Source organism: Trachinotus anak, unplaced genomic scaffold (genome assembly GCF_046630095.1).
Source record: "Trachinotus anak isolate AG129_WGS33_773 ecotype Australia unplaced genomic scaffold, CSIRO_AGI_Tana_v1 ptg000024l, whole genome shotgun sequence".
NCBI classification, from domain to species: domain Eukaryota; kingdom Metazoa; phylum Chordata; class Actinopteri; order Carangiformes; family Carangidae; genus Trachinotus; species Trachinotus anak.
In genome coordinates this window covers 7,777,523-7,798,686 of record NW_027273875.1, presented here as the reverse complement: position 1 = coordinate 7,798,686, position 21,164 = coordinate 7,777,523, and the positions used below count along the sequence as shown (strand labels likewise).

General features: G+C 38.8%; 3 protein-coding genes across 4 annotated transcripts; 2 read left to right on the top strand and 1 right to left on the bottom strand.

The window, feature by feature from the left end:
- Positions 1-1,172: 1,172 nt before the first annotated feature.
- Positions 1,173-5,542, top strand: grk1b (G protein-coupled receptor kinase 1 b). Its single transcript, XM_071461515.1, has 7 exons — positions 1,173-1,879; positions 2,946-3,073; positions 3,401-3,558; positions 3,740-3,823; positions 3,979-4,103; positions 4,234-4,435; positions 4,585-5,542. Exons 1-7 carry the CDS (start codon positions 1,181-1,183, stop codon positions 4,866-4,868), a joined length of 1,680 nt encoding a protein of 559 aa, XP_071317616.1. The 5' UTR covers positions 1,173-1,180; the 3' UTR covers positions 4,869-5,542.
- A 3,323-nt stretch (positions 5,543-8,865) lies between these two features.
- On the top strand, positions 8,866-14,962 carry LOC139607938 (claudin-15-like). 2 transcript variants are annotated; one of them, XM_071461302.1, is made up of 5 exons: positions 8,866-9,211; positions 12,256-12,420; positions 13,383-13,464; positions 13,589-13,699; positions 13,796-14,962. In XM_071461302.1, the coding sequence occupies exons 1-5, from the start codon at positions 8,995-8,997 to the stop codon at positions 13,893-13,895; spliced, it is 675 nt and encodes a 224-aa protein (XP_071317403.1). In that variant the 5' UTR covers positions 8,866-8,994; the 3' UTR covers positions 13,896-14,962. The 2 variants fall into 2 exon arrangements, with proteins under 2 accessions (XP_071317403.1, XP_071317404.1); XM_071461303.1 differs by lacking the exon at positions 8,866-9,211 and adding an exon at positions 10,974-11,364.
- sat2b (spermidine/spermine N1-acetyltransferase family member 2b) lies at positions 14,891-20,053 on the bottom strand. Its single transcript, XM_071461304.1, has 6 exons — positions 19,698-20,053; positions 19,496-19,547; positions 17,176-17,259; positions 16,505-16,606; positions 16,258-16,298; positions 14,891-16,054 (listed from the first exon to the last, which is right to left on the bottom strand). Exons 1-6 carry the CDS (start codon positions 19,758-19,760, stop codon positions 15,875-15,877), a joined length of 522 nt encoding a protein of 173 aa, XP_071317405.1. The 5' UTR covers positions 19,761-20,053; the 3' UTR covers positions 14,891-15,874.
- Positions 20,054-21,164: the final 1,111 nt, after the last annotated feature.

The following is a 21,164-nucleotide window of genomic DNA, read 5'->3' as shown; positions in this document are numbered from 1 at the left end:
AGAAAGACTTAACACACTTTACATTTCCTGTCCAATTATGATGCAGGGAGGTGTATTCTTCAACAGACAGTACATGGTGGGAGCTGCTCATGGCCCCGCTTGCAGTATATCATATGGAGATATTCCCATAGAGATAAAATAATGTTTATTTGCAGAGGTTCTCTTTTTTTTACAGTCTAATGCTGTCAAGTGTCTTTTTCACTAACGTTCAATAAAATGAGATGCAGATGGAGAGACTTCCTCAAACTGTAGGATAAATAAACATTTCTTCTGTCTCAGTATATTTCCGAATGGGAAGTGAACCATTTGTAGTTTGCTAACATCAGGGAAGGACTGTATTCTGCAGAAAGGAAACACAAGAAGGGAACCAGACTGAGGAAGTGAAATGACCTCGGGCTGTCCAGTGTGAGCTAATGCTCTCCTTCCTGGGCTTGCACCCCCCCAGTCCCTTACCTTACATGAGCATGATCAAGTACAATTGAATGCAAGCCAAATTTCATGCCCCCGTCTGTAGCACCTGCAATAAAAAGTCCTCTTCAGTGACTTTTGTCTTTTGAACAGCAGGGTGCAGCATCTCACAACATTGTTCTCTCTCCACCTTTAATAAACAGTAAGTGCACAGACACAGGCTCTGTACATGAGGTAAACCCAGGGTACTGACAAAGTACATGCTCAAATAATATAACCAAATGCGCCCATTATTGATGACTGATGACACACAGTGGCCTATGTTATAATAATGTGAGAATAATGTTATATGTAACTATTACAAGAAAAGAAAATCAACCAGTTACCTCTCAGTATATGGTACTTTCTACAAATAGTCATTTAATAATATTATACATGGTTTTATCTGTGAAAGACAGTTAAAGAAAAATCAAAGAAGTGACATTAAGGGTAAAATATGTTAGAAGATTGAATCAAAATGCCTCCCAGATCATCTGAACAAAGACTAACTGATTATACACTGAATGTTATGGAAGTTCCCATCCTGCTGTTATCGACTTGAATCTGATTTGTGGCCCTCTTAATGTGGAAATAGAAGGAAATTAGAAGTGACACATATCACAACACATTATGGTTACAATGAAAAATCAGCTGCAGAGTGCAGCAATGCAGAGACATTTTCAGCACTGTCATTGACTTTTAACTTGTGTGTGCCACATACACAGTTGCAGCCATGGACATCGGTGGTTTGGAGACAGTGGTGGCAAACTCTGCCTATGTGTCCGCCCGTGGCAGCGTGGACGGAGCTGCAGCAGCCGCCATGCGTGACAAGAAAATGCGTGCCAGGCTGAAACTCCCAAACATCAGAGACTGTGAACACATGAAGGCAACTTTAGACCCAGCCTTTGACAGCATGTGTGTCAAACAACCCATTGGTAAACGCCTGTTCCAACAGTTTCTGGAGAGTGACGCAACCCACAAAAATGCTGGCGAACTGTGGAAAGACATTGAAGACTACACTGTATGCCAAGAGAAGGACAGAGTGCAGAAGGCCCAAAAAATAGTCAATAAGTACTATGAGTCAGCTTCAAAAAATTTTTGCAGCTTCCTGGAGGAGAAGGCCATCACTCGAGTTAAGGAAGACTTCAAGAACGTCCGTGGTGACCTGTTTAAAGAGAGCGAGCAGCAGCTGCTCAAACACCTGGAGAAGATGGCCGTAGCTGGCTTCAAGAACAGCATGTACTTCCTGCGTTATGTTCAGTTCAAATGGTTGGAGAGCCAGCCTGTTGATGAGGAGTGGTTCATGGACTTCAGAGTCCTGGGTAAAGGAGGTTTTGGGGAAGTGTATGCTTGCCAGGCTAAAGCAACAGGCAAAATGTATGCCAACAAGAAGCTGGAGAAAAAGAGGCTGAAGAAACGCAAAGGCTACGAGGTAAAAAACTGATCTATCATCTAGTCTCCCAACCATATCCATTCACTGTGTCAACCAAGAGTTACAACACAAAGTGAGCTCATTCAACCTCATACTGACCCACAACAGGAAATAAGAAAGAAAGACTGAGAGAGAATATGCCACACTGAGTGCAGAGGTTTAGTTTTCACAGCAACAGCTCACTGCAAAGAAGCTTGTGACTCTCATAAAGACCTCACAAAGCAGCTCAGAGCCAGACACAGAGACAGCGCACTAGACTGAAGCCCCCTGCTTTTAAAAGCATCAGTGGATAATGAACTTTTAATTTTGTTGACTGGCACTGGAGCGGCACCGCAACACAGCATCACTTTCATCGTTGAGGTATAAAGCTATGTGGGCCCTGCCACAGGGAGAATTAAAAACTGAAAGATTATCAGCAATAACCCACCAAAGCCAGACTAGAAGGATCCAGTATATGGTTATATGCATAATTCGTTAAGATTTTGTCCATTACTTTATATAATTATACATTATCATGTGCAGTATGTACACTACACAGCAACACTGTGTATATAGACAAAACAGAGTCACGCCAAAAGTTAGTCCCCTCAGTTAAACAAGCTACAGAATGTTTAAGACACTGTGCACCCAAACAGGTGTTTTCAGTTATGACTGATGGACTAAATGTAACTGATGGCATTAATGAGCGGAAACCTGCAGACTGAGGCTCATCATGGCGCAAAGTCACTCTTTGAGTGATCCATGCCTGAGACCCAGCAGGCCCTGAGAACTGTACACCTAAACACCTAACGTTTAAATGATGAATAAAATAAGTTGCTGCTGTGCTTTTCCTATTTTGACATGTCAAAATATCTCATGTGTAAAAGGGCTAGATCAGGTTCATATATCTGTCACGGATCCAAGGACCTGTTCAACAAGTCAAAAGAATGTGAGTGCTCAGAAGAGCTCTAATCAGGCAGTATATCTGTGTGACTGGACTCTACATTTGTAAAGGGCTTTTATTTTTAAAATTGTGCATTTCTAGTTTTCTTGGACTAATCATGTTGTGATGATTATTTCTGTTTAGGGAGCAATTGTGGAGAAGCGCATCCTTGCAAAAGTTCACAGTCGCTTCATCGTGACGCTGGCTTATGCTTTCCAGACCAAGACAGACCTCTGCTTAGTTATGACCATCATGAATGGCGGAGACCTCAGGTACTCTATAGAAACACCAAATACAGCTTTACACACTCACAATGAAATCTGTTGACTGACAGAAATACTAAGCTTTGAAAACACATGCTACATTCTGGTTTCTGTAGTTAACAACATGAGAATAGTGTTCCAGCCCTCTCATCTCTACTAATCAGCCTAGGGTAGATAAACCTCACAGCTAATATACAGTCTAGGCTCTTACGTACGTCATGCTATAAGTCAGAAAATAACTTGAGGAGTCTTGAGTAGCTTCACTTCTACTGCTCTTCTTTTCTCGATTTCTCAGAGGCTTCAGAAAATAGAATAACATCCGCCCCACTCTCGCAGGTTTCATATGTATAACGTGGATGAAAAAAATCCGGGTTTCAATGAGAAGAGAGCATGTTTCTATACAGCTCAGATCATCTGTGGGCTGGAGCACCTTCATCAGCACAGGATCATCTACAGAGACCTGAAACCTGAGAACGTACTGCTGGATGATGCAGGTGAGCCACGTCCTCTGCAGCATTATATGAATGAATGGACATACTGATGTTTCACCAATCACTCTATCACAAAGCAAGATGGGTGGGTTAACCAGCTAACTTTGGCTTGAGCTTGAATACCTACTGGTTGGTCTATTCAACACCTATTTGCCACTGTTGTAATCAAAACTTTGTCACTTAGGACACGTCCGCCTGTCAGATTTGGGTCTGGCTGTTGAACTTCCACCAGAAAAAGATAAAACTACTGGATATGCTGGAACTCCAGGTAAGTGAACAAAAAAAAAAAACACTGGATCTGAATGAAGCTAAACAAAACTGGTCCATTGCAGAGGAAATGCTACGATCCAGGAAAAGAATAACCAGTACCCCCACGCTGACCATAATTTTCTAAGCAGTCTGTTATATTATTGATGAATATAGGTTTCATGGCTCCAGAGCTGCTCCAGAAGAAGGAGTACGACTACACAGTGGATTATTTTACTCTGGGAGTCACCGTGTATGAGATGATTGCTGCCAAAGGGCCCTTTAGAGTGCGAGGAGAGAAGGTACTTATTGTGTGGATGAATCAGGCTGCTTTTATGGGCTAAAATATCCTCAGTTCTCCTCTTTGCTGATGTCCATTGACAGTTGTCTGTTGTGAAATCATACATACAAAACATTTGTATCTGTCATCAGGTTGAGAATGAAGAGGTAGCTCGCAGAATACTGAACGATCCAGTTGCATATACACCTAACTTCAGCAAGGAGTGCAAGGATCTCTGCGAAGGCCTGATGGAGAAGGACCCAGCGAAACGTCTCGGGTTCAAAAACAATGATTGTACCGAGCTGAAGAATCAGCCCTTCTTCAAAGACATTAACTGGGGCCGTCTGGAAGCAGGTGGGTGACAGCCACTAAACCATCCATCCAACCAACCAACAAAAATGCTTTAATTAAGATACAAACCTCTTATTGATTTAGTAAAATTGAATTCACTGTACTTACAGACATTCTCTAATTTGTTTATGTCTTCTGTGTTTCATCCAAAGGCATGCTACCTCCCCCATTTGTCCCTGATCCTAAGATGGTCTATGCCAAAGATATTGATGATGTGGGCGCCTTCAGTACAATCAAAGGCGTGGTCCTGGATAATAAGGACACTGAGTTCTACAATGACTTTGCTTCTGGTAATGTCCCAATCCCCTGGCAGGAGGAAATGATTGAAACAGGTGTGTTTGGAGAGCTGAACATCTGGGGAGAAGGTGGCAAGCTGCCCAATGACCTTAACCCAAACTATGTGGAAGCCAAAGGTGGGGGATGTGTGCTGCTTTGATTTAGAGCAACAGATGGGGACAGAGCAGAGGAGAGAATATCTACTGAAATTAAACAAATGTAGTATGTGCTCATATGGTGCCACTTACTCCTATTCTGTATTTTCTGACATTTGTACAATAATCTGTTATTGTTACCTTGCTAAAACGAATGAGTCGAATTCAACGGTCCTGCAATAAATCCTCCGTCATGAAGGTTATTTTCAGTTTTGTGTTGATTCAACTCTATGGTCAATTTTGGGGGCTGCAGTTTGTGGTGCTCTGCTGTTGAATTGTATTGTGGTAACTGGCAGGTGTTTAATGCAAGACAGTTCAACAGCACCACAGACGACATCCTCCAAAAGTTGAATCAACACCTCTTTTAAGTTTCACTAAAAACTGAACATTATAACTTTCATGACGGAGGATTTATTGCAGCACTGCTGTATTAGTTTTAGCAAGGTGTATATATATCATATTTTTAATATTATAGTGATACTGTAAATGTGGCAGCATGGTGAAAGATCACATAGTTTTAATATTATGTAACGATGTAAATATGGTTTCACTAATACTACCTGCTGTAATCTTATTGTATAGGCTATTATTTACATTAAGTAATTGCAAATAAATTGAATAAAAATTATGTTATATAGAAACCACATACAATCTTTATCTAATATAAATTGTTTGGACAGAAGAAAAAGCCACTGTAATGTCATTGTAATGTGTAAGTACTGTTTCTTTATTTCTTATATAACAAATAACTTTTTAGTTATTATTATGGCAGACATTGTAGAAAGATAAGTTAAGTTAAGCAATTAATAAAATCTTGCAAAGCATAAATATTTGTGTTGGTTCCCTGTTCTGTACTATCCACAGCAGTATGTGAAGACAGCTACATTTTCAACAGAGACAATGAAATACAAATCAAACAAAAAGCCATGGATATCTGTAAGAAATATTATGATAAACCATCCATGCGCATTCTTGCATAAAAGAGCACTAAGGTAATTTGGATTCATCCTCAGAGGATCATGAAAAACAATTGCATGACAATCCAATCTATAGTTGTTGATGTTTTAGTCTGAGCCTGTGCTGGAGAGACTGACAGACCAACCATCGACACAACCATGCTGCTGGGATGGCTAAAAAGACACTACATAATGGTCCAGCATTCAAAAAAACAATTTTTCAAGTATCTCTGTGTATGTGTGTGGTTGAGAGAGTCACACTCTGAGAGCTGTAATCTTAACTATCGATCGTATTGACTGATGAGACCAGGTACTGAAGCAGTGACTTCACCGAAACTCTGCCACATACAGTACACAAATACTGACTGTTCAAAGTACAAACATCACATTATTTAAACAGCTTTTACTGAAAGCACATTACGGAGCCCACACATTAATCATAATCTAAATTTAGCTCAGTGGAAGACGGCCAAAAGGTTTGTTAAATTACACGATATTTTAAATTATTAAAGTCATCTTAAGGGCAGCACTGTGGTGCAGTGGTTAGCAAGCACAGCAAGAAGGTTCTGAGGCCAGGGGCCTCTCTGTGTGGAGTTTGCATGTTCTCCCCGTGTCTACGTGGGTTCCCTCTGGGTACGCCGGCTTCCTCCCACAGTCCAAAGACATGCATGTGAGGTTGACTGGTGACTCTGAATTACCTATAGGTTTGAATATGAGTGTGACTGTGAGTGTGTCTCTATAATGTCTGTCTCTATATGTCAGCCCTGTGATAGACTGGCGTCCAGGGTGTACCCTGCCCTCGCCCAATGTCAGCTGGGATTGGCTCCAGCCCCCCCACCCTGCGACCCTGTACGGATAAGCAGTACAGATAATGGATGGATAAAGTCATCTTAATGAACAACCAAAGAAACTGCGTCATTCACCAATGACTATCATTTTGTAACTGACTGCACGTGTTGTTGCTGATGTTGTGCAGCATCATGGTTACATGGTCAATCTCATCAGTGCTGCTGCTGTTACACTCACTTCTTCTATATAAGATTTCACATGAATATATTTAGGGATAATTAAAGTAATTTAGGGAAAAACTAATATTAAAAATGTTGAAAAGTTGTGCTTGGAAAAAAAAAATTGTCAATTCACTCTCTCTTTCTCACATACACATAACTGCAAGAGAAATGCAAGCACTGTTTTTGAATCGGTGTTGCATACTAGCATATTCATGGCAACTTCATCTGCAAATGAAAGCAATGAAACAGTGACAGGTTTACCAATTAAGGAAGATTAACCCAATGATTATTGTTATGAATATTAATATTATTATAAATATTATTATTATTATCATCATTATTATACATCACATTTTCTGACAAATGGGACAGAACACATTTTTTAAGATCAAACCCCTCTGTGAGAATGTCGGACATATTGTAGGACATAAGGGAGTACACACCAGATAAAGTTAAAAATATTAAACCATTTTAAAACAATTCTTTAAGGCAGATTAGCATCTCTCCTCTGAACAGTCAACCACAACTAGTCTGCTTAAGTATTCAGTCATGAATTAACTTGGTGTTTTAAAATTAATCACTGAAAGACTGGGGAAAGAAAACATGCATCCTCTTGGTTAAGTCATTGATGTGTCTAAAATCAGTTCCTAATGGACCTTAAAACCAGTGGTGACTTCTGGCTCCAGCCAGTGTCAGAGGATTCAAACCAAAGCCACCTCAGGTTTGTTTTAAGTGAACTTTCCCTTTAAGCAAGGAGGTCACTGCGGACACAACTGAATAAATATTTCAGCTGACTGAGGGAAGGGCAAGGAAATAAAACATTAACAGGCTAATGATTATGAGTTAAAGCCCGCGTATCTGTATTATACTGTAAATACTGTATCAGACAGTACTTTGAACTGTGCCTCTGATTACTGGACGGCAAAATAGAATTCATATTTGATAAGATACAGACTGTAAATTGTGAGTTTGACGTTTCTCCTAAACACAGAACTGCTTGACTAAAATAAAGGATATTTTAATTTTAAGTCATCTCCACAGCGTGATGGGGAGGACCATGCAGTACAAGTGTAACCATTGAATATAAAATTGTACTGTAGATACATCAGTACTTCTAAATTTTGAACTTTTGCACACTTCCATATTTCACTTAATGTATAGAGACCACCAATTAATTATAAGGGTGTTTTAGAACAACCTGGCCTTAGGTCAACTCCTCATAGTTGACAGCACTGTATGACTGTGTAAACACAACATTTCATTCATTGTTTAATCTATACGCTCTAATACAAAAAATTTATTTACAAAGAGCAAGAGTTTCAACATATCTTTTGTCATGTTGCAGACTTGTTAATGCTTAACCAGTGCTAAAACAGATACTTTTTGCCTTCAATAAATCACCCATCCACCACGTATTACCCAGCTTTCAGTGATTGCTCTGCCCTCTATTCAGTATTTCCCCATGAGTATTTGCTTATGGAACTTGAAATCACCTCTCTAAAATCATATGCTACCAATTCCTCAAAAGGGGACACAGACAGAAGGACAAGATGATGCAAGCAACCAAAAAAAGAGGAATGACACAAAGAAAACCTACAGTGCAACATGAACTGATCACTTCATAAGACATCTCCCAATTATTCACCACATCACTAAACTTTTCTCTGACTTATTTCATTCTGCTCATAGTTATAATACATTTTGTAGTTATAATACATTTTGCAATTATGACTACAGTGCTCTGAAAGGCTTCTTTAACCACTACAGAACAGAACAATACAATAAATTATGTTAATTTCCCCTGCAGAAGTTTCAAAAGCATATGAAAAACAATCTCTGCCAAAACTGAGATAACTGTTTTACAAGAGATTATCTCTTCCTCCACTGCCAATCAACAGAGAGAAAAAAGCTAATTGTATACTTACATTTCTATGGTAACGTGCCAGGCACGTGAAATGTCATCAATTTTGGGCGGGAATAGAAGACTTATAATGTAGCTAGCCAACAAATCAATGTTCAAATTAGTCCAGGTTTGAGTGCGTGAGAAAAAAAATCCTGAGTAAGTTCTCACACTCCCAAAATGTATATGAGATCCAGGGGCTGCAAATAGAGCTCCTCACTATCTATTTAGGTTTGCTAATTATTAATAGAAAATTACTTTCAAGATGAAAGAGATCATTGAGGTTATAGCACTTTTTCTAGGTTTTGTAGGCTGGATTATGATTTTTATATCACTACAAGATCAGTATTGGAAAGAATCCACCACAGATGGCAGCGTAATTACAACCTCCACAATCTATGAAAACCTATGGATGTCTTGTGCCAGTGACTCAACAGGGATCTATAACTGTCGTGACTTTCCATCACTTTTTGCTCTCCCAGGTAAGTAAAGAACTTACTCGTCTAATGGCCTATTTATGATCATAAAGTTATACATTGCCAGATCCTACAGAAGTCACTTAATTTGTATCTGCTGTTAAAAATGAAAAAGTGATTTTTTTGTCAGTGGTCATTATTAATTAATTGCTTGAGCCTCTATATTTTCAACATTATTATGTAGGATTACAGTTTTTTTTTGATGATTCAGCTGTTTGTGATAGCTGACTCTGCATGTAATGTCATACTGAAGGAAATGCAGCTTTATATTCTTTGACTGATTGAGGCACGTACTTTTCTTCTTTGAGAAGCAAAGTTATTAGATAGCCCATCAGATAGCCCATTCTTTAAAAAAAAAACAAAAATTAATTCATATGTAATGTCAACATATAATATGCAATATCAGTGCTGTAATCTACAGGGGTTTGACAAAACGCAGCAACTGTCAAATCCAGTACAATAGCGCTGTAAAGTTTGTGAAGCTTGTAACGTTTATTTATATTTATTTGCTGTAAAAGAGGAGTTGAATTCACTTCATGAATGTTTCTGCTAAAGACATATATTACAGTGGATTACATTATACTTTTAGCTGTTCACAGTCTCAATAAAAAAGTAACCTCAGAAATCTTGCAAATATAATTATAGACCAATAACATCACGATTACCTTGTATGATTGCTTCTTTTCCCTCTGTATTATTAATTGTATCCATTGTATTTAATGCAATGCATGATGGACGTCCCTGCATTTTACATGTGGTAATTGTAAACTGTATTTAATAAGTGGTTATGTCAAACTGTTCTTTGTTCTTGTTGTACTTCATTCTTGTTGAGACTGTACAACTAAACTATACTATACTGTAATTTAATACAATACCAATACAAACCACTGTATGACTTCATAATTATCCATAATTTGACAGTGACTTATCTTCAAGCAGTTAAAATGGTTTATTTATTTACCAGAAACTCATTGCTCAAAGCCAAGGCTGAACGATGTCTAAAAAAAAAAAAAAAATCATATTGCAAGTATTTTGACAGATATTGCAATTGCATTGAGTCACAAGTTTAGTAGGAATTGTAATTTTTGCATTTCATCTTCACTGAAAAAAAAAGTTACATCTGTGGGACATGATTTGAAGACCTTCATCTCTGTAGCACCACTATGAATTTATATTACATTTATAAATGTATGTTGTGACACATTTTTGGTCACTCGTATTGTGATTTCGGTAATATGTCAATTAATTGTTCAGCCCTACATGGCACCCATGTAGTATGCACCCTAACCACTGGGCTACCAGATCACCCAGGTCACATTTTTTCATCTGTGTGACCAAAAGTCTGCAGTGGTACTTCATCACCATGGTGATGAAAGCCTAATAGTGAACAACTCTACATTTGTCAACAAACGAAGACAACTCTTTTGGGCTCAGTTGTCAGATAAGCAGGTTTATCTGTGGGTTGGTATGTAGTGATACACCCTCACTCCTCATCATCCCTTAAACACAGGGAGAGGTGAGGATCCAAAACTTGAATCCCATCAATAATGGTTTGATATTATTGACATAGTGTTCAAAAGCAAACAACAAAAGGTGAAATAGCTTTAAGTCTATAGACGTTAGTAATGAGGTCTGAAGGTTGGACTTCACCTCTCTGTTGTCCTTTAGGTTGGGCAAACATTTGGAGTCTTTGAAAAGGTTCAATAGAGTTGAGAATAATGGGGGAAATCATAAGTGGGCTATTTGGAATGAATCATTGATTTGTTGTTTTCTGGACCATCTTAGCTCAGGGGTTGCAGGGAATTGGTCTGGCACACTGATACTGTGGGGCCAACAAAACCACACGTTTGTAGAAGAAGATAGCTTGGAGAGTCACCGTTTGTATTAAGCGTTTCTCTCTCTGGATAACTCTACACGGGTTGGACAGAAGAAAAAAGGAAATATGAATGCGATAGTGGAAGCTTTTGCCTTCTTTCTGGGCTTTCTGGGCTGGTTGATGGTTGGGGTCGCCCTTCCAAATCGATACTGGAGGGTCTCTACAGTGGATGGTAACGTTATCACCACATCAACCATCTATGAAAACCTATGGATGTCCTGTGCAACTGACTCTACAGGAGTTCACAACTGCCGGGATTTTCCATCTTTGCTCGCACTTAATGGTATGTGGCCAACAACTGCTTTATTGATGACTACATATCAGGCTTATCCATCCAGTGAAGAAATTAGATTTTGAAGACTGTGATGTAGCAACTTACTATAAGAGTTGAGTAGGGAAAAATCGCTTTTGTAACAGAGCACTTGAAAAAAGAAAGAAATATTATTGTTCATCTCCAGTGTGTTAAGGAGTGACCATGTCATATACAATACAACAGCATGATTTGCTGAATCCAATCCAATAAGTGAGAACTGATGACTCATTTTTATTATTGTTTTCTTTCGTATCCACGTAACCTTAGAGTACCTTTAAAAACCTTTCAGGAGCTTTGTACTCTACTTGCTTTGATCAGTAAATAGGGGTAATATACATGAACACATGATAAAATGAGAGAGGGTAAGTAAGCACAACAGCAGTAAACTCAGATAAATAGACATTCATAAAACAATAAAAATGTCAAACTGATTTTGAGGACCTAATATTAATTACATTTTGTTAGCTTCTGTTAACTACTTTGGCCAGAGGTGCCTGTGTTGGTATCACTTTACATATATGAATAGAGATTTTCCAAAATGGTACATCATACAAGCCCTGTATACCCCATGAAACTCTGAACACTTCCTGGGTATCAACCACAGTCAAGTGGTATATATATATATATATATATATATATATATATATATATATATATATATTTCTGTTTTGATAAGATGGAAGATAGAAAGGGTTGATACACTAGTGAGGAATCAAACCTGTCTGCTCCCCTTTAGGCAAGTGAGAAATCTTTCGCTGAAACTACAGAAGTATACAATAGTGATGTTTTAAATGCTGGCATTGAACACGCTAGGTCAAGCAAGGCGTGTTATTATATGTTTTTTAAAATGTTTCCATACAGGATACATTCAGGCCTCCCGGGCACTGATGATTGCTGCCATTGTGTTTGGGACATTTGGGCTCGTGGCAACTCTCGTAGGAATGAAGTGCTCAAAAATAGGAGGAGAAAACTATGTACTGAAGGGACGGATTGCTGCAATTGGAGGAGTGTTCTTTTTACTACAGGGTAAGGACAATGTAAGGACCATGTAACAAAATGAAGGCCTTGGGTTTATGGTACTCAAAAGTTACTTTAAAATTTTAGATGAAAATGTCCAGTTCCCTAGCTTAGAAGATCAAAAATACAGCCTCTACAAGAATTTTGACACATGAAAAAAGAGTCAGACCACATCTTTACACAGAACACCTGGAGAGGTAAACATGGTAATCCAAACTCTGTGTACAGAAGACAAGCTATCAGAAAATGGGTCACCAGTTCAAAAGGTTATCCCTACTCTAACAAACCTGCTGATGCACAAAGCCTGCCTTTACCAAAGCTGTGTGGATTGTTAGAATGTGTCACACTATGTGAAACACAAAAAGTGATGCATTGATAGGAGACTAGTTACCTCAGGATCTGATGTATCCATATAAATCAAAAGTCAAAAACACAGTCTGAGTCTGTGAGGTGCTGAGATTTGCACTGTTGTGAGTTTGACTGTTGTCACAACATAGACCTTTATCACACCCTTATTCAATATTCTTATGTAGCCTGGAGAATTGTAGAGAACACAATGACAGTTTATTGAAAATACTCTTACCATTTATTGTACATTCTTTAAACACAGTTTTAAACTGTATAACTATTTTTATTTTCATTTTCATAGTAAGATAACTTGTAGAAGAGAACTTGTGGAGTGGTTATAAAGGATTAGTCAGTCCTGGCAACAACCTGATTTATGCAGTCATTAGCAGGCCTCATTATTTGGCCTCATTAATCATACAGTCAAAAATTTGCATTAAATGGTTTTAGCCTCATCAAGAGACCTCAGTTGACTTCAAGATTAGGAGTTTTACTCCTAACATAGCATTCTCAAACCCTGCAAACGTTTTCATTATTAATTTTAATTTAGCTTATAACTCATGGATGTTTTTTGCATTGACAAATATCTTGGTTGTCTCAAGTAAACAATGTTTTGTGATTTGTAGGGATTTGTACCATGATTGCTATATCCTGGTATGCAGCCAACATCACACAAGAGTTCTTTGACCAGTTTTATGCAGGGACTAAGTAAGTCAATACAATCTGCATCAATATTAAATTGAGTTAAAAGAAGTGGAGCTACAGTTAAATGGCACAAAGTGATTTTGTTTGATAGCACTTGGAAAATATGTTAAATCCTCTTGTATCTCAGGTACGAGATTGGAGAAGGCCTGTATATCGGCTGGTCTTCAGCCATACTTGCCATTTGTGGAGGTTCATGCCTGATTTGTGCTTGCAAAGTCAAAACACCCAATGAAAAAATGTGAGTATCTGTTGCTGAAAGGTTTAATATTAATCCACTGGGTATAGGAAAATTGATACGTATTCTCCTTACTGAAACACATCTTTTGTATTTCAGACCGTATCGATACCATCAATCCTCCAGAGGACACGTGGTGTCAGCTGTGGCAACATCTCAGTCTGTGCCAAGCAACTACGGAAGAAACGCGTATGTCTGATTGTGCAGGAGGGAAAGCCAGCTGAGATGGAGTCAATTCACCACACTGATTGTATTAAGAGAAAATGAGCAGCGTTTACTGTTCTGAATGCTCTATGAGGGCAGCATTTACAATTGAAACCCCTTTAAGATTTATGATCACTGTAAAGTAGTTTATGAGCAGAAACTTTGATTTGATTTGGGGACTTATTGGTTTAATCCAGTCTATACCTTATAGAGATACATATTTGATGTATGGCAATTTGTAATGTTTATAGTGTGAAAACTGCTTCATTATGTCAGCATATCTGCTCCTATACTAACCTGCTGTAGGCTTACTAATATTTAATCCACAGGTAACCTTTAACTGTTCAATAACTAACTGTGTTCAAGTCTATGAAGTTTGTGTTAGCATGTCAAGTGTAATCATTTGTTGCATCCGTGTTTCCTAAACCTGCTGCAGGTCTTCTGGTTGAGAAAGATGAGAGCTGCACAAAACACATTTTGTTACTGTGCAACATATTCAGAACAATCCTGTCAGCTAACCATCCAGTTTGTCTGCAGAAAGGTTAAAAGCTCCTCTCTGGGAAATAAAATGGCAGATCCAGATGTCTCTGCAATCAACCCGATCAATAATCTGGCTGGTCTTGATTTCAATATCCACAATAAGGAGTAAATCTCATTCTGTGGCTTTTGACTGTGGAGCAGTCGTTCAGGAATTTTTTAAGTTTGAAGTTTAACTTTTAACTGTAACCAGTAATAGCTGGTGGGCACCAGGGGTTTCACAGTGTGATTTTGTTTTGATTCCCATCTCTGAACCAAAACACTTGACTAAGAGGGTTGAAAAAAAATAGCCTTTGTAGGTTTTGTGAATTTGAATATTTTTTCATTCAGTTATTTTACATATGTTCCTATGGATTTGAGTATGTTTTATATACAAATAAATATAATTTTGCACTAAACCATGAGAAGGTTAATGGGAGATTAGGATTTCCATTGAGGAGTGATGAACAGAGATGTTGAACAATATTAGTAATGATATATATTTAAAAAAAAAACAAAAACAAATAAAGTTTTTGTTACAGAGTTTGTTTGCACATTATCTTTTCCACTCACTCCATTAACCAGATGAGAAATGAATATATCGCACAAGTAACGGCATTCATAGAGTTGACAAGTTAAATTATGTACATTTTCACATAACACGGGAGTCATCTGAGATGGATCATTTTCAAGAGAGTGGCATTTTCCCAGACCAAGCAGCAGATCCAGCTGCCTCTTACTACCTTTAGACAACAACATGTAGATTGTGCAGGCATCACTGAGCAGATCAAGCAAATTATTAAATGCAAAACAGTGAGTTCAATGTGCCACCTGCTGGAAAAATATGGCACCACATCTGGGATTGGATTTATTCAGATCTAGTCGAATCCGGCTGCCGGAAAGCTGCAGGGAAGGGAGCATCACTTTTGATTAGAGTATTTACCGTCATCTTCATTAACTAGAGACCATCTTGTGATGGGATCACACCAGCCGTGATGCCCCTCGACACACTGATGCTTCAACCAATGAGTACGAAGACTGTATCTTGCACAGTTGTGACTTCATCGCTGTGACAAAATCTGTCTGCTGACAGAGGGACATGTAAAAACCTACCAATGTCTAGAAGAAGCTTTAGTGGTAGTTCCTGCTACAGCACACACACACACACACACACACACACACACACACACACACACACACACACACACACACACACACACACACACACACACACACACACACACACACACACACACACACACACACACACACACACACGATAAGAACAATACCACAACAGCATGGCTGGTAATCATATGTAGGTCCTCGTAAATCAAGACGGAAGATAGAGAGAAATCAGATACACTAAAGCTTATTTTAGCTAATTTTACAAAGGATGAGTGTTTATAGCAGAAAACAAAACAGCAAGACAGAGTGCATATTTTCCATGGAAGACTTCTAATCTTTAGGTGCTTCATTTGCTAAATTGTCCAGGTTTTGTCCATCAAATCGTATAAAGTGCCAGCCTTCACTGAGGGTGAGGTCCTGCGCTCCCTTAGCAGCATAGAAATCTCGAGTAGGCGTATTCCAGTTCAGCACGGACAACTGCAACCGCACACACTGCTTCTTTTTCCCCAGCTGAGCAAACGAAACAGACATTTAGTTAATCATGCGTCATTACCTCTCCATCATACAGGACAGCTGGTACACAAGAATCGACAATTCTTTCAAACTGAAATGAAAATGTATTTTGATTTTATGATAATATGATATAATTTTATGAGCCATACCACAACTATTATTCCTTCAAAATGTTTCTTAAATAACAAAAGCATTCTTACCTCAGCAACTTTGCACAGTAAACCTTTACCAATGCCATTTCCTGCAGAGGAAATCATTAAGAATCATGTGGTTGAAAATATTTTTATTTGGGGACAAAACATTTATAAAAGAGGTACATTAAGACTGCTGTATATTATAAAGAAAATGTGATTTAGACATAGCACATAAGGAAGAATTACACAAGAAAACACATTTTATACGGTATCTTTATATAAGCTTTGTGGATACCACAGCAGCACATTTTACCTCTGAATTCTGGCATCACATACAGATCCTCCAGATACGCTGACCGTCCCTTCCATGTACTGTAAGTGTAAAAGTAAAGGGCGTACCCAACAACTGTGAATCCTATAGAATGACAAGAAACACAAGCTATCAAAACGACAAGCAGGAAGAAAAGCAGGAAAATGCACTTGTGTGTTAAATGAAAAATGTTGACCTCAATTCAATTTGGTGTCCCCATAATCATCATTAAACTACATACACACATCCATGCATTGTCACTGATGTGACAGATCATTTCTGCTAAAAGGCAAATAAATGTGAATTTAAATTTATGTGACAACGTCAATTTAACACTGTGTGCGTGTTGTTTGTGCGGTGCAATGAGCTTTAACCATCAGTCTGGGAACAGTCTTTTCACAGAGCATTTCCTCATTCACTGAGCAAAGATTAGTATTTTTTCTCAAGTGCAATAACCCTCGCCTAGCTTCACTTTCAGCTGTGAAAAGGAATAGAGGAACTACACCTTACACTGTTGATTTATGAGGCGGCACTTGAATAGTCATCATGATTTGTTGTGGGCATATCTAAACAGTGAGAGCACAGACCTTTTATTATCTGCCAAAGATGCCGACAAGTTCAAAGCCAGCTGACAAGGAAGACTACAACCAAAAAAGCCTTGATCCACAATTTACCTTCTTTCGATTTATGCTCCTCAGGTACTTCTGCAACGAGGCTTTCGAAGAAGGGATTCTGGCAGAAACCGTCACGCTCCAGTTCTAAAGTAAAACAAGACAGATTATTACATTAATTCTTGAGACGCCTGAAATAATTTTAACTTTTTACATCTTGGCTCCCATTTAATAATAGCTAAGATCCAGGCACATGGTGACATTGCAACAACATAGTCCATCAGGCAGGCGACAGGCTGTTAAGAAATTACATTATTCCAGCTGTGGATCTTTTCTTCCACTGTACATTTCATAGTTTTATTTAACCCCAGTTAAACAGTTTATTTTGTAAATATGTTGAATGCATTTACTACCACATGAAACATTTGCAAAGCCATGTCCTGAATGTTTCAAACCTGCATCCGCTTGAAGTCTTCTTCTATTCCTCTTTTATTGGTACATTGCTACCCATATGGCATATTACACCGCCACCATCCGTTGATATAAATTATCTTCAGTCGGCAGAAATGTCTACTGCATCATGCTTGTGCTCACGGTGCGTCTCTTACTTGTGAGCGTGCTGGTAAAAAAAAAAACAAGATACACACAAATCGGGGACGCGCTCATCAAAACATTGCTCTACAGTCCCACTAGTGGTCAAAAAAGCCTGTCGTATATATACTGAACAAAAATATAAACACAACACTTCCCATTTTTCTTGAGTTAAAAATCTAAGACTTTTTTTATTCACTCAACAAGCTTCTGTCTGTGTTTAAATCCATGTTAGTGAGTGGACAGGTCACAGTAAAAGGGCACTGTAAAATGTGTAGTTTTATTTTGACAAAAACAACAACAACAAAAAAAAAGACATTTGTTAGGCACTACAACTATGGATTTCACATGACCTTGGCTACAGGTGTGCGTTTTTTGGGTGAGAGGGTCGTGGATCAAAAAAACAAGTTAGTAACTGGTATCATTATCACGCAGCAACATGAGGCAATGACAGCGAATGAATGGCACGACAATGGGCTTCAGGATCTCGTAACATACCTAAAAGCTGGGCATTTACCTACTCAGATCAGTTACAATGGCGAACTGCAGTCAGGTCAAGAGGGTTTCTGACAGTTTGTGCAGAAATTCTTTGGTTGCACTGTCCGGGTGGCTGGTCTCATTCATTTCACAGGCAACAGCTCTGGTGGACATTAAACATGCCAGGTGGGACACACGTGCAACATGTGTGGCATTGTGCTGTGTGATAAAACTGCACATTTTAAAGTAGCCTTTTATTGTGACCTGCCAAAGGCACACCTGTGCAGTAAACATGTTGTGTAATCAGCATCTTGATATCCCTCACCTGTCAGGTGGATGGAGGATCTAAACAAGAGGCGCTCACTATCAAGGATTGATAGTGTTTAGATTTTTGTTCTGTGTATGTTAACCACCGCTTTTTCAACTGATGCTCAGGAGTCAAACAACTTAACGCATGATGCAGTTAGAGAGGGGTTGCATGATAGTGATTAGTGAATTAGTGCAATAAGTGTAATTCAAACAAGACCTCAACCTGCATGAATGATGATAGAGTGAAGGAAGAACTGCCACTGCCCCTGCAGTCTCATTACTGTTACTGATTACTGCGCTCCATTTATGATGACCCATGCCTCACTGCAAAGTCTTACTGCTCTTATAATAACTAACCTCACACTGTCAGACACACAGATACAAATCCACCACTCCTGCCGTGGTTGCACTTCGCTGTACAACTTTTCCGCGGCAGATATCGATTTATCATAAACACTTAAAACTGAGAAAGTAGTTTCACCTGAGTTTTTCCCTGGTAAAGGACAAAAGTTGTGTACAGCAATGCACATTCTGCTGTAATCGATGCGCCTCTTCACCACAATCACACTAACAAAGTCATGAGACTATTTCCTCATAGCCTGCCTGTCAGACAATGGTCTCGTAGGACACTGTCCAGAAATGCAATGAATAAACATATAACATTGATACACTTTGCAAGGTTTAATGATTGGATACTTTTCAGTTTTGGTTAAAGTTTAATAAAGCCTTTTCTTCACAGCACACATTGTGATGTGTGGTAAGAGGAAAAGCGCAGGAGTATTTGATATCATTCATGATGCTTGGGGAGGTCCTGGTACTGTGGGCTCACCCTGATTCATGATACTAATCCCACCTGTGCTTTTCCTGCAGTGAAGAGGGTCCATCTTGGATATAGGTTGAAGCAAGATGTGTGTGTGTGTGTGTGTGTGTGTGTATATATATATATATATATATATATATATATATATATATATATATACCAATAATATATTAGGTGGATAATTACCTTCATGTGATATCTTCACTTGGTCGGGCATTTTTTCATAAACCGCCAACTCCTGTAAAACGGCATTTTATAACGTTATTGAATGTAGAAGCAGCCTGTCACTTGATAATACCAGTAAAAGTGAGGCCATCGTGCATTACATGCGTTCATTGTGAGGCAGAAAACACTGGCATCGTAGTTGATGCCGTCGACCCGGACTCACCATGATCATTCTCGATATTTCCTTGCAGTCTTCTCTTGTAGCAGCACGTATCTTAAAATCCATGTCCACGAGAGAAAGAGACGCCTCTCCAACTTTGTTTGCCCACCGCAGTCAGTCCCGCTGTGCTTCTTGTTCCTCTAGTGAATTTCGGGCGAGCTGTACACTGTAAAGCCCAATGCTGCCCTCCACAGACAAGGGTTTGTAACTTATCCTATATTCTTAAATATTACGTTTCAGATGAAAACGTAGATTTGAAAGAGAAAGAAGAGCCATACCCGACAGCTCCCTGAATAACTGTTTCCTTTCATTTTGAATTTGTTGCATGACAATACAACATTTTTCCCTACACAACAGCTATACCCTCCCTTTAACAGGTGGCTGCAGAGAGAAATAATGCCTACCCCTTCACTCTTAACTGTTTTTTGCCACTGAAGCTCTAATTTTTCCTTGCAAATGCTAAAGCATTCACATTTTTCCCAGTAGCCCCTTTAGACCCACGTTATTCCGCAACAGAGATTCCTTAGTCGATTTATCCAAAATTTCAATTTCCTTCGACCCCCAAGTGCCCAGGTATCCATAGAAAGCCTACATGACAACCCAAATTCTCAGGCCTGAACAAGCAGCACAAAATCTCCTGGGTCAGGTCAGGTTGGGCCCTTGATGTCCCACTGGGACTCAGAGCCCACAAGGCACCTGCAGAATCGGACCAAATGAAACTTTTAGGGGGTTTGACCTGCTCTATCCACCACATAGCCTATGAGATTGCCAGTAGTTTATTTGAAATGTACAAATGCTCTGCTTCAGCTGCGGATTAGCCACATACATCCCACATCCAGTTTTCCCCATCAGCTTCTCCCAGAGGCTCGCTGCTTAGAACAATCAGACTACAAGGAAGATTTGTATTACGTATCTGATCAAGCGAGGATAAATGTTCACAGGGAAGCCAGACAGAAACAGGAGAACAGACGAATCAAATATCTTGCGCAAGTCCAATGTTTACTGCACAGTGTTTTATGAGGCGAAGGAAGTTTGACTTCCTCTCCCTACCTATAAATCCCAGTAGTCTTCCAAAAAAAATATTTTGCTGCTGAGCTATATTTAAGGCCACTTAACCCAATAATGAAGCCCCAGTCTGTTTCTCCTGATTATTTAAGGAGATTCCCCCATTTCCACAAGAAATCCCACCATACTTCTTTTTTTTTTTTTAGGTGTTATTAGTAAAAAGCTTATGATGCATTACCGCTACCCATGGATCTGGAGTGTGCACTAAAATACTCTTTCTAATATCTACACCAAGCAAAGAATTACAATCAGAGCAACAAACAATATAGTCATAACTAAATAAAAATAAAATAACTCATATCTCTGATTCTGTTCATTCATCTTGTTAATGCTGAAATATTCAGAATTTTTAATGTTTGTCTATTGAAGATTTTTTTTAAATGTACAGTACATTCCTCAGTAGTT

What these genes read in the sequence shown, in the direction of transcription:
- sat2b (XM_071461304.1), bottom strand. Translation starts at nt 19,760, where the DNA reads ATGGATTTTAAGATACGTGCTGCTACAAGAGAAGACTGCAAGGAAATA. An exon ending in GGAGCATAAATCGAAAGAAG is followed by an intron (nt 16,607 to 17,175) that starts GTAAATTGTGGA and finishes GTCATTCTATAG; the next exon opens with GATTCACAGTTGTTGGGTAC. An exon ending in TGTGATGCCAGAATTCAGAG is followed by an intron (nt 16,299 to 16,504) that starts GTAAAATGTGCT and finishes TTTCCTCTGCAG; the next exon opens with GAAATGGCATTGGTAAAGGT.
- grk1b (XM_071461515.1), top strand. Translation starts at nt 1,181, where the DNA reads ATGGACATCGGTGGTTTGGAGACAGTGGTGGCAAACTCTGCCTATGTG. An exon ending in TTAGAGTGCGAGGAGAGAAG is followed by an intron (nt 4,104 to 4,233) that starts GTACTTATTGTG and finishes ATCTGTCATCAG; the next exon opens with GTTGAGAATGAAGAGGTAGC. An exon ending in CTGGGGCCGTCTGGAAGCAG is followed by an intron (nt 4,436 to 4,584) that starts GTGGGTGACAGC and finishes TTTCATCCAAAG; the next exon opens with GCATGCTACCTCCCCCATTT.
- LOC139607938 (XM_071461302.1), top strand. Translation starts at nt 8,995, where the DNA reads ATGAAAGAGATCATTGAGGTTATAGCACTTTTTCTAGGTTTTGTAGGC. An exon ending in AGTGTTCTTTTTACTACAGG is followed by an intron (nt 12,421 to 13,382) that starts GTAAGGACAATG and finishes TGTGATTTGTAG; the next exon opens with GGATTTGTACCATGATTGCT. An exon ending in AAAACACCCAATGAAAAAAT is followed by an intron (nt 13,700 to 13,795) that starts GTGAGTATCTGT and finishes TTTGTATTTCAG; the next exon opens with ACCGTATCGATACCATCAAT.